Source organism: Esox lucius, chromosome 15 (assembly GCF_011004845.1).
Source record: "Esox lucius isolate fEsoLuc1 chromosome 15, fEsoLuc1.pri, whole genome shotgun sequence".
NCBI classification, from domain to species: domain Eukaryota; kingdom Metazoa; phylum Chordata; class Actinopteri; order Esociformes; family Esocidae; genus Esox; species Esox lucius.
The window spans coordinates 18,496,594-18,522,225 of NC_047583.1; the positions used below are offsets into that span (position 1 = coordinate 18,496,594).

Consider the following 25,632-nt stretch of genomic DNA (forward strand, 5'->3'; position numbering starts at 1 on the left):
ATTAGTGTGATTGGTTGGTTAGTTGGGACACAGGAAGAGAGCAATCAAAACACTCCGGCATCACTTCATCCTTGCTCCTTTTATTACATAATTAAACCAAAAGTAAATTGAAATACTGCTTGTTGACCGATTGTGTGAGTTTTCGTAAAGCTATTTCTACAAAATGGTTCTGCAGTGTATTAGACTGTTCATGTCGAGGCCGTATCATTTGAATATTCAATGTCTGCATAGCTAACAACCGTACGTAAGCTAAAAATACGATAACTAACGATGGAATAATACATTGGCAGCTTGCAACATCGAACGTTTTCCAGTTTCTAGATATATATCTGAGGCCTGAGTCTTCGTCGGACATGGCATGGTTTATTTGTCTCGTTATCTTTCTGCTATGTTCTAACTATGGGCATTGCACCACTCGAAATGCCTCAAAAACAATTGAGCACACAGTTGACAATTCTTTCGAAAAAATTCGATCAGGAAAGACGTGTTTTATATACTTTGGAAACCGAGGTAAGTGTCATTAACAGGTGAGAAAGATAAGGTCATAATTTACTTTTTACTTGTAAGACGACACGTTACATTGAAAATGCAACAAGTTTACGATCTATGTCCAGGTAGGCACATTACAATCACCCCAGTGTCTTGAACGCCGGATTCGAGACCTATAAGGGGAATTGCTCAGTCGTGGTTTGCTACAAGGGTGCCATGAGTCGGATTCCACATCTAAGTTCCTCAAGAGTGACTTTACCTGTCACCAGTAGTGCAACACTTCAAACCACTACTCCAATATGCTAACTTACCTTATTGGTAATGAGCCTACCTTGGCATTGTCTGATAACTAGTCATTGTATTAATATTGTTACTATGCCAGTTGATAATGGTTTTACCACCTCCTACAATAGGGCTCACAGGCTCCACTTCCTTCATAGTAAAGGAAATTACTCAGCCAAACATTTTTCCCATAAACAATTCAACAGCTTTTCTGGTTATGTACCCCCAGAAGTTGAATCGGTTCAAAAATATTGGTGGTAAACCATTCATTTAGAAGATAACTTACATCTAGATAATGTAGCTTAGTGGTTAGAGTGTCTTACCAGTAACCAAAACTTTGCTAGATTGTATACCTGAGCCAACAAGTTGAAGACGGCCTCATTTCTACATTTTAACAACTTCAGCTGAATGATAAAATTGTAATTCAACTTGGAAAGAGATAGCGGAGCGTGTGATCCCTATTATATGTACAGTACTGTGCAAAAATGTTAGGCCACCTGTAAAAAATATTTAAGGCTTTATTGGTCGGTAAGGGTTTTCTCAGGGGGACTTAGACTTCTGCACAGTGCTGTATATCCTGTTGGTGTTGAAGATAATGGTTAATTTGTAATTAAACCATGCGTCTGGGGTTCACCAGAATTGTCACACACTACTATAGTTGTTTTGGGTTTTCTGTTTCATTACAGTATGTTTTGTATCTGTTGTGGACATTTACAGGCCTAATTGCTTGAATCAAACAAAATGTGTGTTTACTATATATTCTGGTACAGTCGAACTCCACCAGTTATAATTCAATTTCTTTTTCTCTTTCAATTACCAGTCAATCCAACCATCAGCCTTTTCATTGAACAGTTGGAAAAGTCTGCTGATGCATTAGAAGATTATGGTATTTCAGTTGCTAAGGTAACCAATGAAAAATCATTATCCTTTGACTTGCTCCAAGCCCTGCTGTTGCATTTGCAGACTCAGTGTTGCACAAGCAGAAATTAGATATTGATGGGAACCTTGGGAGGTGATGACTGTCTATAAAAAAGATTGTTGTTATCGCTGGAGTGCTTGATTGTTTGAGAACACAGCATTCTTTGGCAAAAGCACATTGTTGTTTTTCCATGGGGCAGAGTCTCTGTTCACTCCACAATAGTAACAAATTAGACTAATTGTCAATGACAGATTGTTATTATGGTGTGGGTTTGGGAAATAAGTTAGCTGTAGTATGGATTGTTTGTTAGCGACATCTGTTGTAGTCACTAAGGAATATAGAGGGATGTACAGGAATGAAATGGCCAGCTAATTATTTGTTCCTTTGAATGCAATGCAATATGATTTAATTGTAATACAGAATAACAAAACTTTCCACCACAACATTCGCGAACATCAGGGTGACAACTATCTTCCTGATGTCAGATGCTTAATGTAAAAGGCAAATGCACTTGCATCTTGATGTAAGTGTCCCTGTTCTTCTGACTGAAATTAGACATCCCCTATGCCCTTAATACTTAAATTACATTTTACATCATCACCTCAGAGTTTACTTGCAAGTGCATTTTTCCAAATAAGGGAGATTAGTGATTAGTTAGCTGACATGCTACACACCTATGAGGTTTGATTCTATAGATAACAAACAGCGACCACCATTACTACAGTTTACACATGACTGCAGTTTGCATTGAATTGTTGATGATACCCCTAAAGCTAAATCCAAGACAGAAGAGCAGCGTTTGTAATTGGAGCGGCACTTGTGATGGCACTTAGAACTGTATCCAGTTTTGATGAAGATTCCCTCAAGAGAAAGTGACTAGGGCAAGTGCTTAGTGGCTGTCTACTTTGTGTTTGGAGTCCAGCCAAGTTAAGCAAAAACTTGATTCCAGGACGGAGGCTGTAGGATTTAGGGGCTGTCTACATTGCGATTGTAGTCCAGGGAAATTGTAGGCCATGGGCCGTATTAACCATCATGCAAGTTTGGACTGTTTATTTCTGGAGTAGTTAGTCTGTCTGTGATCTCCAATGCAGACATTATAGGGCCCTTCAATAAGATAATGATAATAACAACGAATGGGAAAAACACTATAGTTTCACTGTTGAAACTCTTATAATATATAAATACTCTTTACATCTCTCTACCTTGTGAAAATGTCTGCCAATATGACTTGACTATGGTAACTGCCCATTCAATATCAGAACTAGTCTAGTTAAGACAGATTGGTTGTTAGTCAACTTTTCTGATAGACTGTCCTTGTTTAGATTCTGTGTGCTTACTGGCTTTGGGTACTGAGTGCACTTGTGTGGAATTGTCAGCATACAAGTCTTTCCAGCATCTTCTAAGATAGATGGCAAGTAAATAGTTATTAAATTATTAGCCCTTGTCAGATGCCTTGTCGCACTGTATCTGTCATTTGAGAAGCTTTTGTTGAGGAACATTCTATTGGATAAGTCCAATCACTTAACAGCAGGTGTTGTGAAGAGATAACAAGTAATCTTTTAAGATCTACAACATCAAAGGAAATGAAATCTAATGATAAACTTCAATCTTATTAATTCATTTTAAAGAGTAGTTAGTTATCTTAGTGCAGAACAACTGTTGCTGTTTAACTGATTTTGTAGTATGCGTTTGGCTATAAATCCGGCTTTCAGGATCTTTAAACCAAAAGATTGAACTTCTATACGCACTAATCAGGTGTGTATTTTTTCATTCTCTATGCAGTCTCTGGTATAGGTCAGGTCACTCACAAGCTGTAAAGTTGGATCAAAGCTGAATCAATGCCTACATTTCACGCTACCTTTGTGTTTTGACTAGTGGTCCGTTCTGATGACAGTGATCCCCTCATGCACTGCTTTGTGAAAGCATGTTGTTCTGGTGGACTGAAGATCCTGAAAGTCTGATTCGCAGCCACTCCATTTGTAGTCTATCCCTCTGGAAGTACCTGTACTGAGTCATAAACGAACCTCTGCGTTCTCAGAAATGGATTGTTTATAATGTCTATGCATGCTTGCAGGTGAATTGTACTATTGAACACGTAGCCAAGTACTGCACTGGAGAGAAGCTGATGAAGAAAGCCTATTTGTTCAGGTTGATCTTCTTTATAAATCGTGGAATCTATACAACAGGATATTAAACACAGTGCAGGTGATGTTTCTAAAATAGAGTAACAGTATCTATTCCATTCATTTGTGCTGTTTCGCAGGGGTGGTGATGTCCTGAAGAGCTTCGACACAGACACTGTCTTTGATGTGAACGCCATAGTGTCTCACGTTCTCTTGTGAGTACAGTTTGCAAACATGTTGACCCTGTATACGTTCTTAGGGGCAGAGCTTGCATAGTCTGTAATGGTCAAAAGGGCTAGCAGCAAGTGATGCATCTAATTTTGGACAATTAATATGTACTTATGGACTCTCCTGTCTGTGTTCTAGCTTTTTTGTCTGCTATTTTCTGAAATCTCAATATAATTACATGAAAACACATCAACCACAACATTCGTTAATTTCCCCCAGGAACAGCATAATTACATTTCTCCAGCTCCATCCCTTAGTGGTTATAATGGAAAAGTGTTAACAAGAATGCTTTGTTATAGTTTTAACTACCAAATTTGTGGGGGAAAAGATATGTGCCTTCATCTAGTATGAAGGTAGTTTGAGTCAATGCAAACTATTGTAGAGCATTTATTTAACTTCTGTGTGCTATTGCAAGTTAGGGACTGTGCAACAGTTTGCCGACTGCATGCACACATTAATTGGTATCCACAACCTCTGAATCTGCGGGGGTAGATAGAAGGCTTTATTGTTCAAATCCTGTCCCTGTAAGGTACTGTAGGACAATCTGATCCTTCGTGTATGGTTGGGGCCATTTCTACCATGAGCTGTGAGGACAGTAGCTCAACTAGCTGTCAGTAGGGCTGCACAATTAAACGAAATGTAATCGAAATTGCGATATTGACATGTGCTATATCCAAATAGCCAACATAAGCGGAGCCGGGATAGAAGAGCCAATGTCTCTTACCCCTTGTTAAATAGCGTAGTGGTTAGAGACGCGGACTTCGGAAACTCAGGTGCCGCGTTTGACTCCTGTCAGTCAGAACACATTGTGCCTTAATTAGGAACTGTTCAGGACAGACAGAAACATCGATGGTTACAACCATCTAGGAAGCCTAAAATAAAACAATTCTGGTGGATATTAGGATTTGATCAGTATAGACAAACACTTCGTTGGCTACACTCTCTCGTCTTTTCACTTGACGAAAAAGCCAGTTATCGACACCTATATATTGAGTTGTTGTGTGGTTGCGGCAAACTTAACAAGAAACGTTACTCCGTTTAACACAATGCTTAATGGTGTCTAGATAAACATTCAAACTGCGCGATGTTACTGAGTGACAAAACTATGTAATGTCAAGTCCAAAAGTGGTGGGGCAAAATTTGGGACATCGGGGCATTTCTCGGGGACCAGACCATTTTGCCTCAACTTTTGAGGTAAACTCGTGTCCTACTTATATGCTTAGCTGACGAAAGATAATTGTAATAATTTACATTTGAGTAACTCAGTAGACACTTATCCAGATTGACAAGGTATACAGAATGTTGTATATCCGATTATTAAATTGGTCAACAACTTCAAAAAGGTGTTTATAAAATGATATTCCCATTCCATACATCAGATTATATTGAATCACGTCACTATATATTGTACTTACTCTTTCCAACTATATCGCTAGGTGGCTGTCTACGAACGACAGTTTTGTTGGCGCTAGAATCCATTAGCTACTTATCCTAGTGCATTAGTCGTCATCCATCTGTTACGGTTGGAAATAATTATTTATAATTTCCGTATAGACGACTGGAATTTTTAGCTAGCTAGGTTTTGAAAGGTTTTACAAATGTCAATGTAACAACCCCACGTCACCAGTCTCAATTTAACAAACTTACTTAGTGTCCTTTGCCAGCAGCAGCAGATCGATCGTTTCATCTGTACTCGTCTTTTTCCCGTGGCAAACATGTACAGTAATCAGTGAGCTTAAAATAATACTACTTAGCTAGCTAGTTAATAATGTAATGTAAGGCTACTATACGTAACAATAGCAGTTTTGTCAGTTATGGATATGATATTTATGTTGTGATGGGACAATTTAAGGGAGTTTGACATACCAGTTTTTTTTACTAATAAAATGTCATCAGACCATCTGCAATGACTCGATTCTAACCTGCGTTACTACTCAATGATTTGTTGAGAGGCAGGGTCAACGCTCTGCCTCCGGGGCCGAGTTGGCTGTAGCTAGGAGATCACTGTGACTGACAGGTGCATTCACCTGTTGCAGTCATCGTTTGAGGTAGTGTGTTATATTCAACAGAGTAAACGGCCTGAAAAGTGTTTTATCAACTTGTTGAATTGCAAGAAATTCACGTTTACTTTTTTGGTTGCGAAACTTTTTTTACATTTCTAATAGTAGATACTCTTGCCTATACCGACAGCCGGCAAACGTATTGCTCTGTGGCGTAGTGATTAAAGACATAGCCTCTCATGTGGGAGACCCGGGTTCATCTCTTTTTATTGCGGTGTGGCTGAACTAGGCTCCACTGGTTTCTTGTTCTTGTGGGTACTGTGTAGGTATTTTTGTAGATTGCTTAAATACATGGACGGAATTTGTTTAAATACTTGATGGTTTCTCAATTTTTGTTTGAGTTAACACTGCAACTGCTAGCGAAGAAGTCTGCTTCAAGTTAGCGAATGGCACAAATATATATTGTCCTACATAGAGAACATCATGGTTATTAAAAGTTTCGGCTTCAATGTCAGTGCCTACAAACTTAATATGGGAGAAAATATACCTCAAGGGTTGAGACATTTTGCCTAACCAGGTATGGCAACGGTGCAAACATAGCAAACGCCATTGCATTAAATGAGCAGTTCGACACAGGCTGCATCTTCAAATTGGTAATAAGTGTAAAATAAAAAAACACAAACTCAATTTGTATTCAGTTTAATAGCACATTATGTAGGCTGTGATGTCTCTTTTTAAGTGAATTTATCTACGCTGTTAACACCCATGTTTTGAAAAATCATAACCGTAAATACAATGTTTGTCAAAGAAATCGCGATTCAATATTTTATTCAAATCGTGCAGCCCTAGTTGTCAGTTATGCTCAGTTCCAACCTTTGGAATTCTGACAGTCTGTCAGTCAGCGCCTGCTGAGTCAGTGTCTTTCTGGATGGCGTCTCCACTCAGGTAACAGATGACCCATCAATCTTTCAATTTCCTAAGTTATCTGTGAGAATCAATACTTGAAGCGTGGCTTTAGGCAACTCCTCCTCAAGGGAAACTTTGAGCCTTTTCTGTTCTTCTCTACACACTTGTTTCCCTTGGCTCTTTTTTTTTTTTTTTTTGGAGGACATGGTTTCTTTTATGGTAATAAGAAACCATATCCACCGATATTCAAGGCCTTATTGTTTCATGCGTACATTATTTGAATAGCACTAGCTTTTAATTGTTTAACTGTTTTTGTCACCTAATTATGACCGGTCTCTCAGCACTGTGCTTTTTGATGAGGTGCGGTATGTCCACACTGCTGATGAGCTGCAGGCAGTGGAGAGGGCAGCTAAAGGCAAGGCAGACATTGTGCTAGGCCACGTCCAGGTGTTGGGCCTACCAGGTAAGGGCCCCCCGCCTTATGTACTGAGTGTTGTAACTGTGAGTAAAGGAAACCACTGAGGGGCATCTCAGTCAGCCTAAAGAGGTTTTGTCCCCTTTGGGAAAAAATACAGTTTAGACTTGTGTGGGAGCCAATAACAGAAGTAGTTCTCACACATTTGTTAGTATCTGAAGCCATTGAAAATGACACCTGCTATTCAACCTGCTTGTTGTATTTTAGTGAGGCCTAATGCTTACAAGTCTGTGATCATTCATTTTCACCTTCATATCCTGGAACTGTCATTTTATCCAGAGCACCGGGCGCTGATGGAGACAGCATTTGTTTACGGAGCCAAGTACCAGTTTGTCCTGACCACAGGAGGACCAGTTCTCAAGAACATGGGGTCAGTATTCTTCAATTCCTGGCCTCCTCGGGAGATCCCATCCACATGTCACTACAAGGAAACAGCATGGCAAAATTGTATGTGAAAATCTCTTCTTATTGGCCAATTTCAGGACCCCAAACCCTTCACTGATTTAAAAAAAGTGTTTACTCCCTACTGAACACCACTGTGATGACAGAATATGCAGTCGAGCTGTGTTATCCTCCTCCGCAAGAAATGGAAAAACACATCTTATAAGCCAGGATGGTCTATGTACTGTAGGTAGCTGAGTGGTATGTGTAATGGGTCGCCACGAGGACAAGGGAACTAGAATCCATTTCTTTGATATCCATGGCTTAGACTGCTTAACCCCAAAACAACCCAGTGTGGTAGGTCTGTAAGTTTGGGTGTGTTCCCTGGAGCCTATTTAGAGCCGTAATGGATGTTTTCCCAACAACACTCATGCTGCTCTAATCTTTCCGGATCTCTCAAATGGGTAGGGCTGAATTGAGATTGTGCCGTATTGCCAGTGGTTTCATTCCCCTGTTGTGCCACGTTTCAGGGTGGGGGATCCTTGGTCTCTGGCAGCAGGCTTGTGGTTCCTGCACTGTAAGGGAGCCTTCCAGTCCCAGCACACTGAGCCCTGCCCACACACGGCCCTGAGAAGACCCCTCACCACCCTCCACATCTACACCTTCCTCCAGCTCATGGAAGCACCGCTGGTGGTGAGAAGCCTGGTTCCAGCCTGCCCTGGCTTGTGGTTGGTCAGACTGTAGCTGTCCTCTTTGCCACAGTGTCAACATTTTCCATGGAAATGTTTGTTTACCCGGATCCCAGTTGGCTTACACCATGCAGCACCTGGTCTTCCTTTACTGGTAGTTTATATAAACTTCAGAATGAAAATCTCATGTTAAAATGTTTTTCACATTCTATTTGATTCAGTGAGCCAATAACGACAACGATATCAGTCTGCAAGTCAAAATACCTGGTTTAGTCTCTGCAAGGTTAGAGCAGGTTTGCTACATGTCTGTTTTTCCCTTTTCTGACTTTGTCTGTGACACCCAGTCTTTCTATTATCTCTGGGTTAATAAAATTCAACTATCATTTATTTTCTCTTGCAGACTGAGGCCTTTGTCGAGCCTTCAGAGGTGAAGGTGGTCCACAGCCACCTCCAGGTGCCCCTGCTCTTCCTGTTCTCCCAGCCCAACACGGTGGCCCTGGACCGGGTCACAGCCCAAACTCTAGCCTCCAGGCTGAGAGGTCAGGTGGGCCTAGTGCTCATCCACAGGTCAGTGGCAGCAGAGGTCCATGACGGGGGAGTCATCTGACCTGTTGAGCAATGTTCAATAAGAACTCAGAAATTGATTAAAACATTGGAAGTCATAACCACTTTTTTGTAAAGGTTCAGCAGATTTGTGTTCAACAGAAAGGGGGGAAAAAAGCAATTTTAGAACTTGAAATCGTTAAGACGCCGTCACTGTACTTTTATGAACATAAAAGGGAGGTTCCCTCAATAACGAGGTTCCCTCAATAACGCGTTGAGGGGCTCACTGGCTTGGTCTGTGATCTTTAGCCCCTTTTCCCAAAGCATCTGTAGAGATCTGAGCAGATTTGTATGTTAAGGCATAATACTTTATTGTACTTTCCTTCTGATTTGGCAGTCAACAGTATTGTGTTTACCTACGCAATCCTTACAGGTCTTCAAGACAGCAAGGGAAAGGCTGGTCCTTTCTGACCACTCAACTAATACGTATTCAATTTGTGCAACACAAAGACGTGTTTTGTATCCTTGGCAGGGAAAGTCCAGATGTAAAAACCCCAGTAGAATACAACGCTGCTTACAAACTACCAGGAAAAGTGAGTCCCTTTCATCAATAAGCAAATTATATAATGTCTCTAGAAAACAACCCTTTTTACAGAATGCTATTTTGTGATGGTTAGACCAATAAGGCTAAGTTATAGCATGAAGAATTTTCCATTCTCCAGTACAGTGACTATCACTGGTGAGTTTTCTAAGTACACTGATGTGTAATTTCTAAGAAGTTACTATATTCTATATTTGCCAGGCTTCAGAGGTGAAGTATCTGACTTTGAACAACCTTGAGGAGGTTGTTGACCTGTTCAGAGATGAGAGAGTTCTGAAGGAAGAGGTTGAAGAGGATGAGGAGGATGAAGTGGGCGAAAATGATTATTGGGCCACTCTTGGTGAGAAGGGGTCTTGTTGAAGGCATTTTTAGCACTGATTTCTTCTTGTTTCCGGTCATTATGAATAAATTAACATATGGTAATTATTTATGAAAGCGTGTGTATGTGCAGAACATTCAGATCCCTTCACTTTCTCCACATAAAAAAATAATTAAATATATATTCTGTACTTAAGTATTCAGACTAGAGGTCTGCATCAGATGGATATATGTATATCCTTGCAGAACTGTCTGTCTGTTTTCATCCGACACTTAAAACATCTGTTAGATTTTTGTGAAATCAACACCGATCGGAGTGGGATTCGATGTTGCCCATATCACATCCGGAATATGTCCGAGATGAGGAAAAATCTGATCTGAATTGTATTTTATCAGACCCAAATGTGTCCTAAAGACAAAATCCAGATTATTCCAACGCGAGCATGCCAAATTGTTGTAACCTGCCTAGCAGTGAACGTTAACGTCCAAGAGTAGGTTTTCTTTCTTTGGCTTGGTCAGTCTAATCCATGGTTCCCACTCTAGAACCTAGTTCAAATATTCGTAAAGACAGGTCTACATTAACTTTGAGACGAAGTGTGGGGGTGTCTTTCTGCGTGGTAAAAACACACTACATGTTCTTCCAGAATGTATTCTGTCGTTCTACCCTTTCATATTTTTTTGGTTCATAGGGTATTGCTTGAGCATAAATTTTTTGGCCTATGCATGAATGTAGTTCTATAAAAGTGTATGTAGAATGATTGATAGTAGGCTAAAATAATTTATATGTACTGTCCTCCAGGCTACTTAACATAATTTTCCATCACAACGCATCAGTATGTCTGCTGTGTTTGATGTTTATTGCAAATATCACCTTTCCGTTAACGTTAGGAAGGGACATGCTTAACGATCACTTTGTGTTTGGAAAAGGCTTCTAAACAAATATATAAATTGAAATGGTTATATAATAAGCTACCTTAAAATGTTTCCTTTGTGTGAACAGCTGTCTGCAGCTTATTGCTGCCGAAAATAGGTTAAGGTTGCAAGTTCTCTATAATTACTGTACATGAAACCAGACAAGGAAAGGTAGATGTGACAAGAGACGAATTCTGAAATTGCATGATTTGAACCAACTGCAAAGCAGCGGTGCAAAGGGCTATTAAAGGATATTTATTATTATACATATAAGGATTTGTTCTTTTCATAATATAATTCTGGATGCAGTCTGCATTTTGCAATTTATCAGACTGATCTGAGATCTGTGCTTACCATGCATGATCCCACTCAGATCGGATCTGGGATAATCGGATTCGGATATATCCGTGAAAACCTTTAATTCAGACATACCAAAATGAGCTCTGATGCATCATGTCTTTTGATTATACTTGGGAAAGTGAAAGGGTTTGAATACTTTCTAATGCCACTGTATATTGTGTGTGTATACACCAGCTGACAAAATATCCTAAAACAAAAAAGAATGAGAACTTTTGATTTTCTGCTGTTAAGCTTCATGTGTGAATTAAATGAAAGTGTTTATAGCGTGGGCTACATTGGTCTAGCAGTCTAATCAGCAGGCCATGTTGTATTTCTGGGCTTATTGTTTGACTATGTCATCATTGTCTCTAGATGTCCTGGATGATGAGGTGGCGGAGTCTGTTTACCGAGATCGGGGTCAGACTCTGAACATGGATGCTCTCACAGAACTCACTGCTGACAGGTTCCACAGCGCAGTGGCAGCCAGTGAACACATGGTGGTGCTATTTTATGTCAAATGTGAGTTTTGTTCTGCGTGCAGTTGTAATGATCAGTACAACCGCTTGCAGTTTTTAGTGTCAATCAAGATTTGGAATCTACTTAGACAATGTACAGTGGTGACAATCTTTCTGCTGGTACAAAATAAGTTAGAGATTTTCCTGTCTATGCAGCCAACTCCATCCCCGGAATGGTTTGACATTGTCTCCTGTAAATGTCCACCATCTCTGTGCTGGTAGGACAGTCAGCGTTCCATTAGCCCAGACAGTTGCTGTTTGGTGGTAATGGATACTGGCCGTGTTTAGGACCTGAGACTTTAACAGCTGAGCCAGATGCTGGCAGTGCTGGTGGATAATAGCTTTGTTTTCTGAGCTCACCTGCTGTACTGCTCGCTCTCCCAAAATCTGGGTCTGTCTGACTTCACAGGCTGGGAGAAAGTACAATGAAAAGACAGCAATGATAAGTACACTGGATAAAGTATTAACATTGAAATATTGTTGTATGTAGAGAGGGACTTGTGTGAGGAGTGTTTCCAAGAAGATGATGCTCATCAGTCAGTCACTGCAAAGACTCTTCAACTTGCTGGTGCCAGAAACCCATTGTCTGAGAAATGGGTCAGTGGTGGCAAGCAGAAGCCAGTGGTTGGTTGTTGGCACCATGGCTTTCATGTCATCTATTAAAATCAAATTGTATTCAGTTAGGTAAGCCAATTAGTGTAAATAAATATTTTCACAATGCATATATAAAAAGAAAATGTAAATCAAATTAAGAGTGCTTTCTGACAGCTTTTTGAGTGTGAATCCACTGCATTTCTTTTTGTGATAATCTGTGCTGAAATCTAAGAATGTGTCTGTCCACCAGGGGATGCTGTGTCCATGGCCTTCATGCAGTCCTACATAGAGGTGTCAATATCACTAGAAGGTAATGCATGCGTAACATGGATGATTGATTTAAGTTCTTTCTGTGTGCTATATGTTTTGTTGTAAACGAATTTACTCAAACAAGAAAACACATCAGAATAGGTTCTTGGATGATGAACTTGACAAACAATCAATGTGGCAGTTTTCTTTTGATAAATCCACCAATAAGATGTGTCCCACTAACCACTTAGTCAATTAGGTAATTTCAGCTCATTAAGTATTTCCACTTAAGTCAGATCAATTTGTGGGGTTGGAAATTAATGCAAATTCTCTGCATTTATGTATGATTTTGATACCTGTCTTGACCTGTGTTGACCCAAATAAAAACATTTTGCATCTAGGGTTGTTTATATCTACTAGATTTTTTTTTTTTTTTTAAATGTGTTAGTGAACTGTAAATGTAGTTGGCTATCAGTGTGTCATTTTAATGCGTCTGACTACCGTTTTTCTGCCTCTCTGTCCCTTCATTTGTTTCTCCGTCTCTGATCAGCCGCTGATGTCAGCAACATGGAGCTGGCCGTGGTGGATTGTGGGGAGTGGACGGACATCTGTGACGCTCAACAGATCAGCTCGTTCCCGACAGTCCGTCTGTACCGCCCACAGGAGCCTCCCCAGACCTACAGAGGCATGTTGGGTACTGAGGGCCTGACTCGGTTCCTCATGCTGTGAGTGATGCAGACCTTTAAACAGAACATGAAAATTGTCATTGCGTTTAGGCACACCTTTATCCTAGTCACATGGGGCTAGATCAGGAGGATTCAAAGCACCTTGCATATAATACATTGAACTGTGGATTGTGTATGTATATTGTGTATAGTGAGGGCATTTTTTTTGATCCTCTGCTGATTTTGTACGTTTGCCCACTGACAGAAATTATCAGTCTATATTTTTAATAGTAGGTTTATTTGAACAGTGAGAGACAGATTAACAACAAAAAAATCCAGAAAAACGCATGTCAAAAATGTTATAAATTGATTTGAATTTTAATGAGTGAAATAAGAATTCAACCCCTCTGCAAAACATGACTTAGTACTTGGTGTCAAAACCCTTGTTGGCAATCAGAGGTCAGACTTTTCTTGTAGTTGGCCATCAGGTTTGCACACATCTGAGGAGGGATTTTGTCCCACTCCTCTTTTTAGATCTTCTCCAAGTCATTAAGGTTTCGAGGCTGACGTTTGGCAACTCAAACCTTCAGCTCCCTCCACAGATTTTCTATGGGATTAAGGTCTGGAGACTGGCTCACTCCAGGACCTTAATGTGCTTCTTCTTGAGCCACTCCTTTGTTGCCTTGGCCTTGTGTTTTGGGTCATTGTCATGCTGGAATACCCATCCACGGGTATTCTATGCCCTGGCTGAGGGAAGGAGGTTCTCACCCAAGATTTGACGGTACATGGACCCGTCCATCGTCCTTTTGATGTGGTGAAGTTGTCCTGTTCCCTTAGCAGTAAAACACCCACAAAGCATAATGTTTCCACCTCCATGTTTGACGGTGGGGATGGTGTTCTTGGGGTCATAGGCAGCATTCCTCCTCCTCCAAACACGGTGAGTTGTTGATGCCAAAGAACTTGATTTTGGTCTCATCTGACCATACAACTTGGACCTTGCGGGCGCTGCAGGATATGACGCAAGCAGCTTATATTACAGATAACATATTGGAGTCCTTATGCCTAGCAGTTATTACACTGTTAAGAACAATACTAGTGTTGTTGTCATCAAGTGCAATACTAGTGTCTTCAATGGATTTATCGGTCTCCAAGTAACTCACATTTTGTCTTTGTATGTTTTACAGTCTATTATTGAAAGGAAATGCAGACATAAACACAGGACAGCATAAACACTTGTCAACTAGACAAGATAACACTTCATGTCACAACTCACTTTTCATGCTCCTCCAACACAACCACCACTTTTACATTATCATCGTACCATCTTTCTGCCTGTTTGTCAGCAAAGACTCCGACTATCGTCTCTCCCCTGAGGGCATTTGCTGCTTCCTTCAACACTGAAACACCTGAGAGGCAAACACACCAGTGTTTGAAAGAGGAAGAGAATATTAAGTCAATTTCAGTTCTTGATTGATGTTCTGGGAATCGCTGCACTATGCCGCACAATCCCAATAAGAGTCCATTCAAGCCTATACTGATGTTGTACACTCCGGTATCTGCCAGGGATTTGCGTCCTGCTTGCAGCATATCAACGATGCCGGGGGTGGAGCAAAGGGAAAGGTTCCAGTTTGAGTGAACAAAGTGATAAGAATGGGGACGGCTTGGAGGCACATCCCAAAAAAATAAATAATGTTTTGTTACTCATCCACGCCACAAGCTGTACCCACAAGCCACACGCTCACATTACCTGGGTCTGCTGTGGAGCTGAACAGGCCCAGTACTGAGACAGGGCTGACCGCTGCATGCTGCTGGTACAGGTCCCCCTCCAGGAAGGATGCCACCTCGTCAGAACAGGACAGGACGACAGGGGACAAACAGAATAGCAGTAGATTTAGTCATCACTGTCTATGGTCCCAGTTGCTTTGAGATCACTGACAAGATCCTCCCATGTAGTTCTGGGCTGATTCCACACCGTTCTCATGATCATTGCAACTCCACGAGGTGAGATCTTTCATGGAGACCCAGACCGAGGGGATTGACAGTTCTTTTGTGTTTCTTCCATTTGTGAATAATCGCACAAACTGTTGTCACCTTCTCACCAAGCTGCTTGGTGATGGTCTTGTGGCCCACTCCAGCCTTGGGTAGGTCTACAGTCTTGTCCCTGACATCCTTGGACACCTCTTTGGTCTTGGCCATGGTGGAGAGTTTTGAATCTGATTGTTTCTGTGGACAGGTGTCTTTTATACAGGTAACAAGCTGAGGTTAGGAGCATTCCCTTTAAGAGTGTGCTCCTAATCTCAGCTCGTTACCTGTCTAAAAGACACCTGGGAGCCAGAAATCTTTCTGATTGAGAGGGGATCAAATACTTATTTCACTCATTAAAATGCAAATCAATGTATACAATTTTTGTCATGTTTTTCTGGATTTTTGTTGTTGTTATTCTGTCTCTCACTGATCAAATAAACCTACCATTCAAATTATAGACTGATCATTTCTTTGTCAGTGGGCAAACGTACAAAATCAGCAGGGGTTAAATATCTTTTTTCCTCACTGTATGTATATTGTATGTACAATATACAGTACAACTGTATATTTCTTATCCTTAAGGCAGTAAGGAATGTATTCTCTGGCCTTCCACATTGATTGAGCTCACAGATGCCAAAATATCCAGAAGGAGTTGCTAGAGAGTGACAAGACAAGCCCATCATATTTGACTAACAACCCCCACAAACTTGGATGTTGTGGGCCACCACCCCTCTGTGGGACCCCTGGGCTACGCATGCACTACTAAAACGCTGGTCTTCCAATGAAACACACTGCGAACCGGTGACCTTACTACTGTGCCATTCAGGATTATAAAGCATGTTGGCTTCATTCAGACAGCTGAGAAAGAGCAGGAGGGGTGAGAAGCAGGATGGGGAGACCGAGCTCAAGGCCCTAGTCTCCAGTGTTGTATACATCAACGAATGGAGATTCTCTTCCGGTGTGTGACCCAGGAGTCGTGTGGTGTCCCCTGTTGTCCTGTCCTGTCCTGACGAGGTGGCATCCTTCCTGGAGGGGGACCTGTACCAGCAGCATGCAGCGGTCAGCCCTGTCTCAGTACTGGGCCTGTTCAGCTCCACAGCAGACCCAGGTAATGTGAGCGTGTGGCTTGTGGGTACAGCTTGTGGCGTGGATGAGTAACAAAACATTATTTATTTTTTTGGGATGTGCCTCCAAGCCGTCCCCATTCTTATCACTTTGTTCACTCAAACTGGAACCTTTCCCTTTGCTCCACCCCCGGCATCGTTGATATGCTGCAAGCAGGACGCAAACCCCTGGCAGATACCGGAGTGTACAACATCAGTATAGGCTTGAACGGACTCTTATTGGGATTGTGCGGCATAGTGCAGCGATTCCCAGAACATCAATCAAGAACTGAAATTGACTTAATATTCTCTTCCTCTTTCAAACACTGGTGTGTTTGTGCCTCTCAGGTGTTTCAGTGTTGAAGGAAGCAGCAAATGCCCTCAGGGGAGAGACGATAGTCGGAGTCTTTGCTGACAAACAGGCAGAAAGATGGTACGATGATAATGTAAAAGTGGTGGTTGTGTTGGAGGAGCATGAAAAGTGAGTTGTGACATGAAGTGTTATCTTGTCTAGTTGACAAGTGTTTATGCTGTCCTGTGTTTATGTCTGCATTTCCTTTCAATAATAGACTGTAAAACATACAAAGACAAAATGTGAGTTACTTGGAGACCAATAAATCCATTGAAGACACTAGTATTGCACTTGATGACAACAACACTAGTATTGTTCTTAACAGTGTAATAACTGCTAGGCATAAGGACTCCAGTGACTGTAATTACTGATAAGCCCAATATCCAATCTGTAAATGTAATGTCTCTTCAAACTCATGCATACACATCAGGTCAGTCAGATGTGGGATCAGCTTTCAGGAAGTGCAATATTACCATAAGAGAGTAGAGAACCACAACAAGGATTTGGCCCAGTTTGTGGCCATGGCTCATAATACACCCAATGATAAGGCACTGAAAGCAGGGACAGTGATGAAGCAAGAGGGCGTCTATAGATTACTGCCACTACTAGCATCTTTGATTTAGGGAAATGCTCTTCACAAATAAGTAATTATTCAATTATTGTTATTGCTATTATTATTATTAAATACTCTTATTTCCCTTTCAGATATAAATTGCAAGTTTGTTTCAGTATTGTTTCTGAAAATAATTTGGTAATGTTTAAATGGTCACTGATTATAAAAAAATGTCACACCAATGTTTGCAGCATGCACGTTTATTGTAAGAGATGAGAGGCTTTCATCATCCAAACTGTTTTGTAGTGTAATGAATATTGAAGTTCCTTTTGGTTAGTGTAATGTTTACTTTCTGTTCTCAGGGCTGTGGAGTATTCAGTGGAGCTGCCTGCTATACTGGTGTCCCGAGGTCCTGAAGGCCTAATGGAGGCTCATCCACTCCACCTGTCCACGCCAAACCAACTAGTCACTCACATCCAGAAAGCACTACTGGATTGTTTTGTAAGTGTGCCATCACAGGTTGACGTTCCCATGAAAAAGTGATTCTGTCAAAAATGGTTCCATAAAAATCTTGGATAAAGGTTAAAAAACTACTTAGCAGCCAATTGTCCAATTAGTTTTGCTCATCTAAAATGGGGGGACTGCGAAGGGCTATAATTTCTGTTCATGTTTTATGGATTATTGGTCTGCACATTAACCTGTTATTTCAAATCCAATGTGCATGATTAATTTCAAATCACTCTACAAATACCTGGACTGCACTGCAAATCATTTCTTGGTTGTGTTCATTTATTTCTGCCATTAGGGCAGATCTGCCTCAAGTGCATGTTTGAATAGCTTAAAATGTCTGACTGTGTCTTGCACAGGATTTGAGATGGCAGAGGGAGCACATTTTTAAATCATGCTGTAGGCTCAACCGATACCGACACATTACTTTGCAGTCACGGATATTACAAAAGTCTTCTCATAAAAAAGCCTCTGCAGCCACCTGCCATTCTTCCCTGGAAAACCAATTAATATTGGTGCCAAATATGAGTCAACCTGCACTTCACATCCGACACACATCGACACCCACGTGCAATTTCCTAATATGGTTTGGGCCCTATTTTATCTGCTTGCCGAGTTTTCCGGACACTCATTATGTGATGAAGTAATCGGTCATAACTGCCTGACATTTCCAGAGGAAAACCAAGTTAAAACTTTATTGATATGTCTGAAACAATTATTTTTCTAGCATCTTCCTGAGTATTATATATATATAAAAAATGTTGGCAAATAAAGGTGACACTAATTCAGTAGTGATTACAAATGGCATGCGTCATTTATTATGCTTTAAGTTTGACATTTTGGTAATTTAGCAGAGGCTCTTTTCCAGGGCGTTACCTTTAAAATGGTTAGATGGAATAGGATGTGTGATGTATGGCATATATAGACTACGAACTGTTCTTGGGCAGGACACATTGCTGTGCTTTGATATAGCACTTAGTTATGGCATAATAGCCCATTTAAACTGGTTATTGATACCATCAGAAAATGAGAAATGTATGTAATATTATATCCGCGGTATAGACTTAAATACAATTTAAGACAAATTGTCTGAATACTTTCTTCAGATTGGGATCCCTAATCCATGAAGTGTTTTCATTGATAAACATTAAACAGAATTGTAGTACCTTCACCCCAATTAAGGCAGACATTCTGTTTTTTAAGTGCCGGAGTGCAGAGCCATTTCAGCCCACACATCTCAGGAAAATTCTGCTCTCAAAAGAAAAATCAAGATACACCTGGTGTTTGCCAGGCAACAACTAGGTAAAGACCAAAACAAATGGAACAGTGTGCTCTGGACAGATGAATCAAAGCTGGATATGTTTGGTCACACTGTCATATGCTGTGTTTGGCGAAGATGAAATGATGCCTTTGAACAGAAGAACCTCATACCAACCGTAAAACCTGGAGACAGTGGCATTATGGTTTGGTGCTGCTTTGCTTACTCCAGGCTTGATCAACTTTTCTGAGTCAACAATTAATTCAAATTTTGTACCAGAGAATTATTGAGATTGTTAAGCCATCTGTCAAAGGCTGAAGCTGAAACAAACGTAGATCTTGCAACAGGACATTGATCCCAAACACACGATCAAATCTACAGCAGAATGGCTCAAGAAGAAAAAATGGAGTGTTATGAAATTGAGACGTCTTTATCAGAGACAGTGTATATTCACCACTAATCAACTTTTTCTTTAATTCTCTCTCCTCTCTCTGTGTCTCTCGGTCTCTCTTGGTGTTTCTCTCGGTCTGTCCTTGACTTGCTCTCTGCCTTATTTTTTTCATGCAGCCAGAATTGACGGTGGAGAACCTGCCCCAGTATCTGGGGCTCAAGAAACCCCTCCTCCTACTGTTTGTTGGAGTGGAGGAGATGGAGAGGAAGGAGAACAGGAGAGCACTTCAAGAGATGAGGAGCCTGCTGAACTCTGGTCGGCTGATACCCTACTTGCCTTGCTGGATCCACCTGTATGTATATGGTTGGCTTGTATGGTTCTAGTCAGTAATGACTGCCTAGCTTTGTGTCAGGAGCACAAAGTGCAGGGCAAAGCAATAATAACTATACTATGGACCTAAGTTTTAATTTTATTTATTTATTTGTTTAACAAAGGATATACGTAAATCATTGTCCTTATATTGTTCCTTTGCTTGGGCATAACATTTATTTTGTTATCTTCATGACCTGGCAATTACTTCATTTTCAAAATGTTTTTTTTAACCTGGCTTCTTGAATTGAATTTGATCTTGTTGACCAAGTTGAACAGATTTGATCTTAAATCTGTGTTTTGGTTAGAAGGGTTGTGTTGTTTTGGTGTTAAGAGGGGTATGTTTTGTTCCAGGGGTCGTACCCCGGCAGGGAAGGCTGTCCTGGAAGCCTACCTGGGTTCCATGCCCCTGCTTCCTGCATTGGTGCTGTCGCAGCTGTCCACTGGAGGAGAGATATTCCACTACCCCGCTGGCAGCCCCCTAATGGAACAGCCCATTCTGCATTGGCTGCAGATGGTGGAGGGTGGGAATGAACTACCTGCAGGTATTCAGGAGGATGGGGGTAGTATACTTTTCTTTGGTTAGTCCGCAACATCTTGATTCATGCACTTGACACTGGCAGTAAAGATGGAGCCCAAATTGTACAGAATAAGTTAGTCTGGAGAAGAACAAATGGTTAAATAAGAAATTATTTTCAACTCGTATTGTAACATTACACTGACAACTGCCGAGTGCTGTATTTGAGAGGGTCTTGCACCTGCAGTTTCTGGCCTGTAAAGGGCACACAGCCCTTTGACAGCAGCAGGTTGGGCAACTCTGGCTACAACTACCAGACATTATTAGAATTAGAATTTAGTCCCACATCAGTTCACTGCTATCTCTGCTATATGTAGTATTTCTTGTTATATAATTCCTACATCCTTGTGTATATTAATGTTGTTAAAAGGGTTTTCTGTGTTTTCTGCAACAACCCTCTCCTTACAAACATGCTGAATCCCTGAATTCTATGGACTGTAGCTCAGTTGGTAGTTTGTGGTACTTGAAACACCAGGCGTGTTGGTTTGATTCCCATGGGGGGCTGGTACAAAAATGAATGCGCTCACTAATGTAAGTCGTTCAGAATAAGAGTGTCAGCAAAATAACATAACTGTTAATCTGATTTTGTCATTCCTTCCAGTGTTATTTCACGCCGCTATTTTAAAACAAATTATTTTTATTTCTGTTGAATAATAATATTTAGGGTCTGTCTGACTTCCAATTCAAATAGCTGTCTAGACCGATATCTTAGATTGATTTAAAATCTCAAGCTATTTATGACCAAAAAAGCTGGGAAAATGAACACTGATTTCACCCTGTGTACATATTTGCTTCCTTGTTGCCATTTCCTCATTGGGACTGCCTAGAGTCTGTTGTCTCGTGTGTCTGTGCCCTTCCATTGGGGTGTGCTGTACCAAGCCGCTTCAGTTCACCGCTGACATTCAATCATGTCTATTTTCTGTGGCTTCTGAGCAAAAAACACTGGCGAGTGGGATGGGGTGGTCCTCTCCAAATGCACAGTAATCAACATTTGTAGGAAGTCAGTCAGGCTTTTGTATCAATTTATTCCACTTCTGGTGACAGAGGGGGTGCCTGAGGGTGAGCTGGTGTGAATGCGGCAGATGGAGGAAACGGGTGCTGTTAGTAGTCTGGGTAATTTTCTCCACTCTCCTCAGCCGTCGCAGCTTCCTGTCCATTTTCCTAGTCTCTGGGGGGAACTGTATCCCTTAATTGTGTCTGATGGTTGCCAGTTATATTTCTGAATCATCATCATACCACACTCCCCATAGGTTTAGGATCATGAGGTTCTTCTCAGACTAATGCATGCTTTTGCTGGGTAGTGTTCATTAGGCACTGAATGTAAGAAAAAAGATTGTGACAGGGAGCAGCCTCCCTGCAGTTGCCGAAAAACAAATGCTCTTCAGTGTTTTGTGTTCTGTACATTGAGAATTGCTCTGTGGTCGTTTTATCTGAGAGAAGCACGTCATTTGTCAGCCTCAGTGAAGATTTACATACTGCAAACATTTTTGACATTTAGGTAAAATATATAATATGTATATACAATTCCACAACTCCTTGACATCAATTACTGTGCTTCAGTAAAATTGTTTTGTTCAACCTTAACTGGAAGGTCAATTGACTGCTAGAACATCTTGTAATACTATTACATTTCAAATGGATTTAGATCTGATTGAATAGAATTTGAGTTAAGAAATGTTGAAAAATCCTTCAAAGAAAATGGTGCTTGGACTTGGAAGAGCTTGTGATACTGGTTAGGTAACCGATCTAGATTGAATTGACTCATTTAATCTGTAAGTCCCAATTTAGACCTTTGTCTGTAATGCTGCAGATAGAGCATGACTCCCACATCCACAAACTGTAAACCAGTCTGCTTTGCACAACACATTTCTGTATTTATATTTCGCAACAATTTACCCTCCTCGCCAAACCACAACTGTTCCCTCGAAGACAAAATGCATTCGTCAGTGATCCGCACCCATTGAGAGTATGGAAGCAGATTCTTTCTTCATTCATGCTTGGCCAAGCAGAAGCATGGTTGGTAGAGCATGGTGCACACAGTCAGGGTTGCAGGTTGGATTCCCACATGGGGCTAGTAAGAAAGGGCCTGGGCTCACTACTGTTAGTCTCTCCTCGCTCTCCAAATGGACTTCTCTCTGTGTTGACCGCTAATGCATCCCACTTTCCACAGTGTTGGTGTTCATTGTCCATTATAACAGAATGGACAATGATGTTTGATGGACAAACTTTCAACTCATCCAAGGGTACACAGACACACACACACACACACACACACACACAAGGAGAAAACAGGGCCATCCATTGTTAAGCCTGGAGTTGTGGTTCCACGCTGAAGGATACAACGACCGGTGAGATATCATCTACAATTGGATAACCTCAACCTCTGATTTTTATTGCCTGATCTGGAGTTTGTAACGGCAACCTAAGTTCGGCATGAATTGGCACGCAGACAGAAATTCTGTGACCAGTTTGAAATGCTTACAGCCTTCACTCGACTCCAGCACGTAATTGTTGAGTCTGGCGTTTACAGCGTAGTGTCTTGGTTAACGTTCAGTCCACCCTTCTTTCTACGTGTTGACTGCTTATGCTTTCCACTCACCACACAATGGAAGCCAATGATTACTGCATTTTCCTCAAGACCGCTTTGGAGAAACTAGCCACAAAACGTCCTTAGTCAGTGTCTGTGAGGGTAGAGAGATGTAAGTGTCCCTGTAATAGCCTCCATTTAATATAATGGAATATTTCTGGAGTGGCGTTCAAATGGTCTTAATGAGAGCAGAATTATTTTTATTTTTGAGTCTTAGAAAAGTGATGATTATTAACGAAATGAATTGTACCTTTCTTTGTTCAGTCATATTTCATAAATATGTTTTTAATCCAACCCACAGAAACATTGAATGATCTGAGAAGGCTGTAAAGAATCAGAGAATGTAGTGAGCAAAAGGTGATAAGGATGATCATTTTGCATCGTAGGTTTGTTTGATGAACCAGTGGGAAGTTAAGTAATAGCTCTGTATGTTGTCACGCACAGACTAGGTTTTTGGACGTAGGAAGGTTCCATGTTATCTAGCCACCAAAGGTAGTGTCAACCCTGTCATCTGTTCAGTATAGACTATGTAAATAACGTTAGCTCTACGTCTGCCCCGTCACAATACCCCTATACAAACTGCCTCTGTGAACTAATGCTTGCAATTTCAATTGTATGTTTTTGTCTTTAGTGCTTTGCTGATTAACTCTGAATTAGACTGTTGCTGAATTGAGCAAATGTGAAATGCAGCCAGATGTTTATAGGGTTAATGTAGGGTTGGTAAGAAGTACATATAAACCTATAGCACATTTTACCTGCCCCAAACACCTCTGTATGTAGACAGTAGTAACTGTTTAGGTATACTGTTTAGGTATACGCTCCTAATGACTGCTGCTCCTTGTACCAACATGCATGGCCTGAGGGGAGCATTACCACTTCTTATATTGCCAGGTAACGCTAAGAACACATTATTTACAGATAGACATTGATGATGATTGCAATAATTAAATCAGTGTGGTATGTTCAGGCATTGTTTTAAATTTTGCATCGCTGCATGAAGGAACATGTGTTCTTTCTGATAGGTCTACATAATGTCTGATCTTACTACAAGACAAACATTTTGAGTAGTGGGCTACTCTAATGCATTTTAATGCCAGGAAGTTGATCTTAAGACTGCACTTTGATACAAGGGCCATTAAACCTATAACATTACAGGAATTTTACTTAACTTGTGGTTTCATCTTTCACTCCATAGGATGACTGCCTCTTCAGTATTTTTTTATAGGGTTTTGTAGAACAAGAGTAGCTCAGCTAATCCTTTTGCTCAAATTATCAAACTCTCCCCTTATCTCAATCCTTTTGTCAAATGCTATTTTTTAATCTCAACGGTAAATAAAGGTCAGATAAAATCCATGAAAAATTGACTCTTCAATGTTTAACCTTTTAATTTGGGGTTTGACATGTTCACGGGTCACTGTTCAACTGCAATAACTGCTGCTGCTAAATATCTTTGGATTGTCTTCACACTATCAGAGCATTCCATCATTCATGGTGGATTAGTTCACTGATTTGTGTCTGGTACCTGTTCTGTTATTTTACTGTTTGGCTGTGGGGCTTAAGGAACAGGACCTGGTGTGTAGGAGTTGTTTTATTAGCCATGTAAAAACATTGGATATTGATTAATGGACCTGACAGATTATATGCTCCCCCCCTGTGACATTTCACTCTCCTCCCCATTACTTCTGACCCTCTGCTTATCTCTCCCTGGCCTCGCTCTCCTGCAGGTGTGATCGGAAAAGATAAATGGGAGCCTCCTGTACCCTTCTATGACTTCCTGGCAGTCATGGACCAGGAAGTGCCCGGATACGCTTCCCAGAGGAGCCCAAAGACTAAGATGAGGCCAAGTGAGAGAGACGACAAGGAGGAAGCAGAGAAGAACAGAAGAGGAATCCATGGTAACGCGGACAGACGAGTCCGAGCCGGGGCACACAAACCCCAAGAGTCCACCATGACCAAGCCCCCGGCACCTCACCATCACACTGAGCTGTGAGCCCAGAATGGGTGGAATCTGGGATTGTTAAAATGACCTCTAACATAGAAACTCACTGGAGCTGTTAAACAAAGAGTCCTCTAGGGGATTTGATTGACATTGAGCTGCCCAATTGTACTATACCTACTTGCCATCCCAATAAAATATGTAAATATTGATATTTTGACTGATAGCCCCTTTATAGGCAGCTAAATCTAAAACCTGACTGTTATTCCATGAATACATTGTGAACTTTATTTTTCTATCTGAAAGGAAGGCAAAAAGCCAATTAGCCTTTTTTCAGCCCAACCAATCTAGGGATTATTTTGTTGAAGGTATACCTCGTGCAAAATTTGCATTCATGCTTAGGCAGCATTATCCCAAACAACACTTTTTGCCTTTTGTCAATACAATACTGTTCATGTCCTCTCTTCTTGGCCCCTTCCAAAGCCATTTTGATAAAAGAGCCAAAGTACCCTCCCTCTGAGCTCCTCTTCCAATGGGTTTTGAGATAGAAGTTAGGAAAGAAGACGCAAGGTGTTGACAGGGAATGTCCACAAATTGGCTGCTCAAAAAGTTTACTAGAATAGCCTGTGTCCTCAAGCTCAACTCTGGAACTAAATGCCAGTTCCATTCAATTACTTCATTGCAACCCTCTAATCTATTTAGACCTGAGATATACCAGGTCGGTGTGATTTAATGATGAGGTAGAA

At 40.9% G+C, this 25,632-nt stretch overlaps 1 protein-coding gene across 4 annotated transcripts; it reads left to right on the top strand.

The window, feature by feature from the left end:
• Nucleotides 1-27: 27 nt before the first annotated feature.
• On the top strand, nucleotides 28-25,098 carry txndc16 (thioredoxin domain containing 16). Of its 4 annotated transcripts, none has more exons than XM_010892342.5 (19): nucleotides 28-510; nucleotides 1,592-1,674; nucleotides 3,765-3,838; nucleotides 3,954-4,028; nucleotides 7,289-7,410; nucleotides 7,702-7,792; nucleotides 8,334-8,496; nucleotides 8,893-9,059; nucleotides 9,568-9,628; nucleotides 9,838-9,976; nucleotides 11,578-11,724; nucleotides 12,565-12,624; nucleotides 13,114-13,288; nucleotides 16,225-16,361; nucleotides 16,705-16,837; nucleotides 17,624-17,762; nucleotides 19,594-19,769; nucleotides 20,141-20,331; nucleotides 24,675-25,098. In XM_010892342.5, exons 1-19 carry the CDS (start codon nucleotides 354-356, stop codon nucleotides 24,938-24,940), a joined length of 2,556 nt encoding a protein of 851 aa, XP_010890644.1. In that variant the 5' UTR covers nucleotides 28-353; the 3' UTR covers nucleotides 24,941-25,098. The 4 variants fall into 4 exon arrangements, with proteins under 4 accessions (XP_010890644.1, XP_010890645.1, XP_019909919.1 ...); XM_010892343.5 differs by having other exon boundaries at nucleotides 16,705-16,789; XM_020054360.3 differs by lacking the exons at nucleotides 16,225-16,361; nucleotides 16,705-16,837.
• Nucleotides 25,099-25,632: the final 534 nt, after the last annotated feature.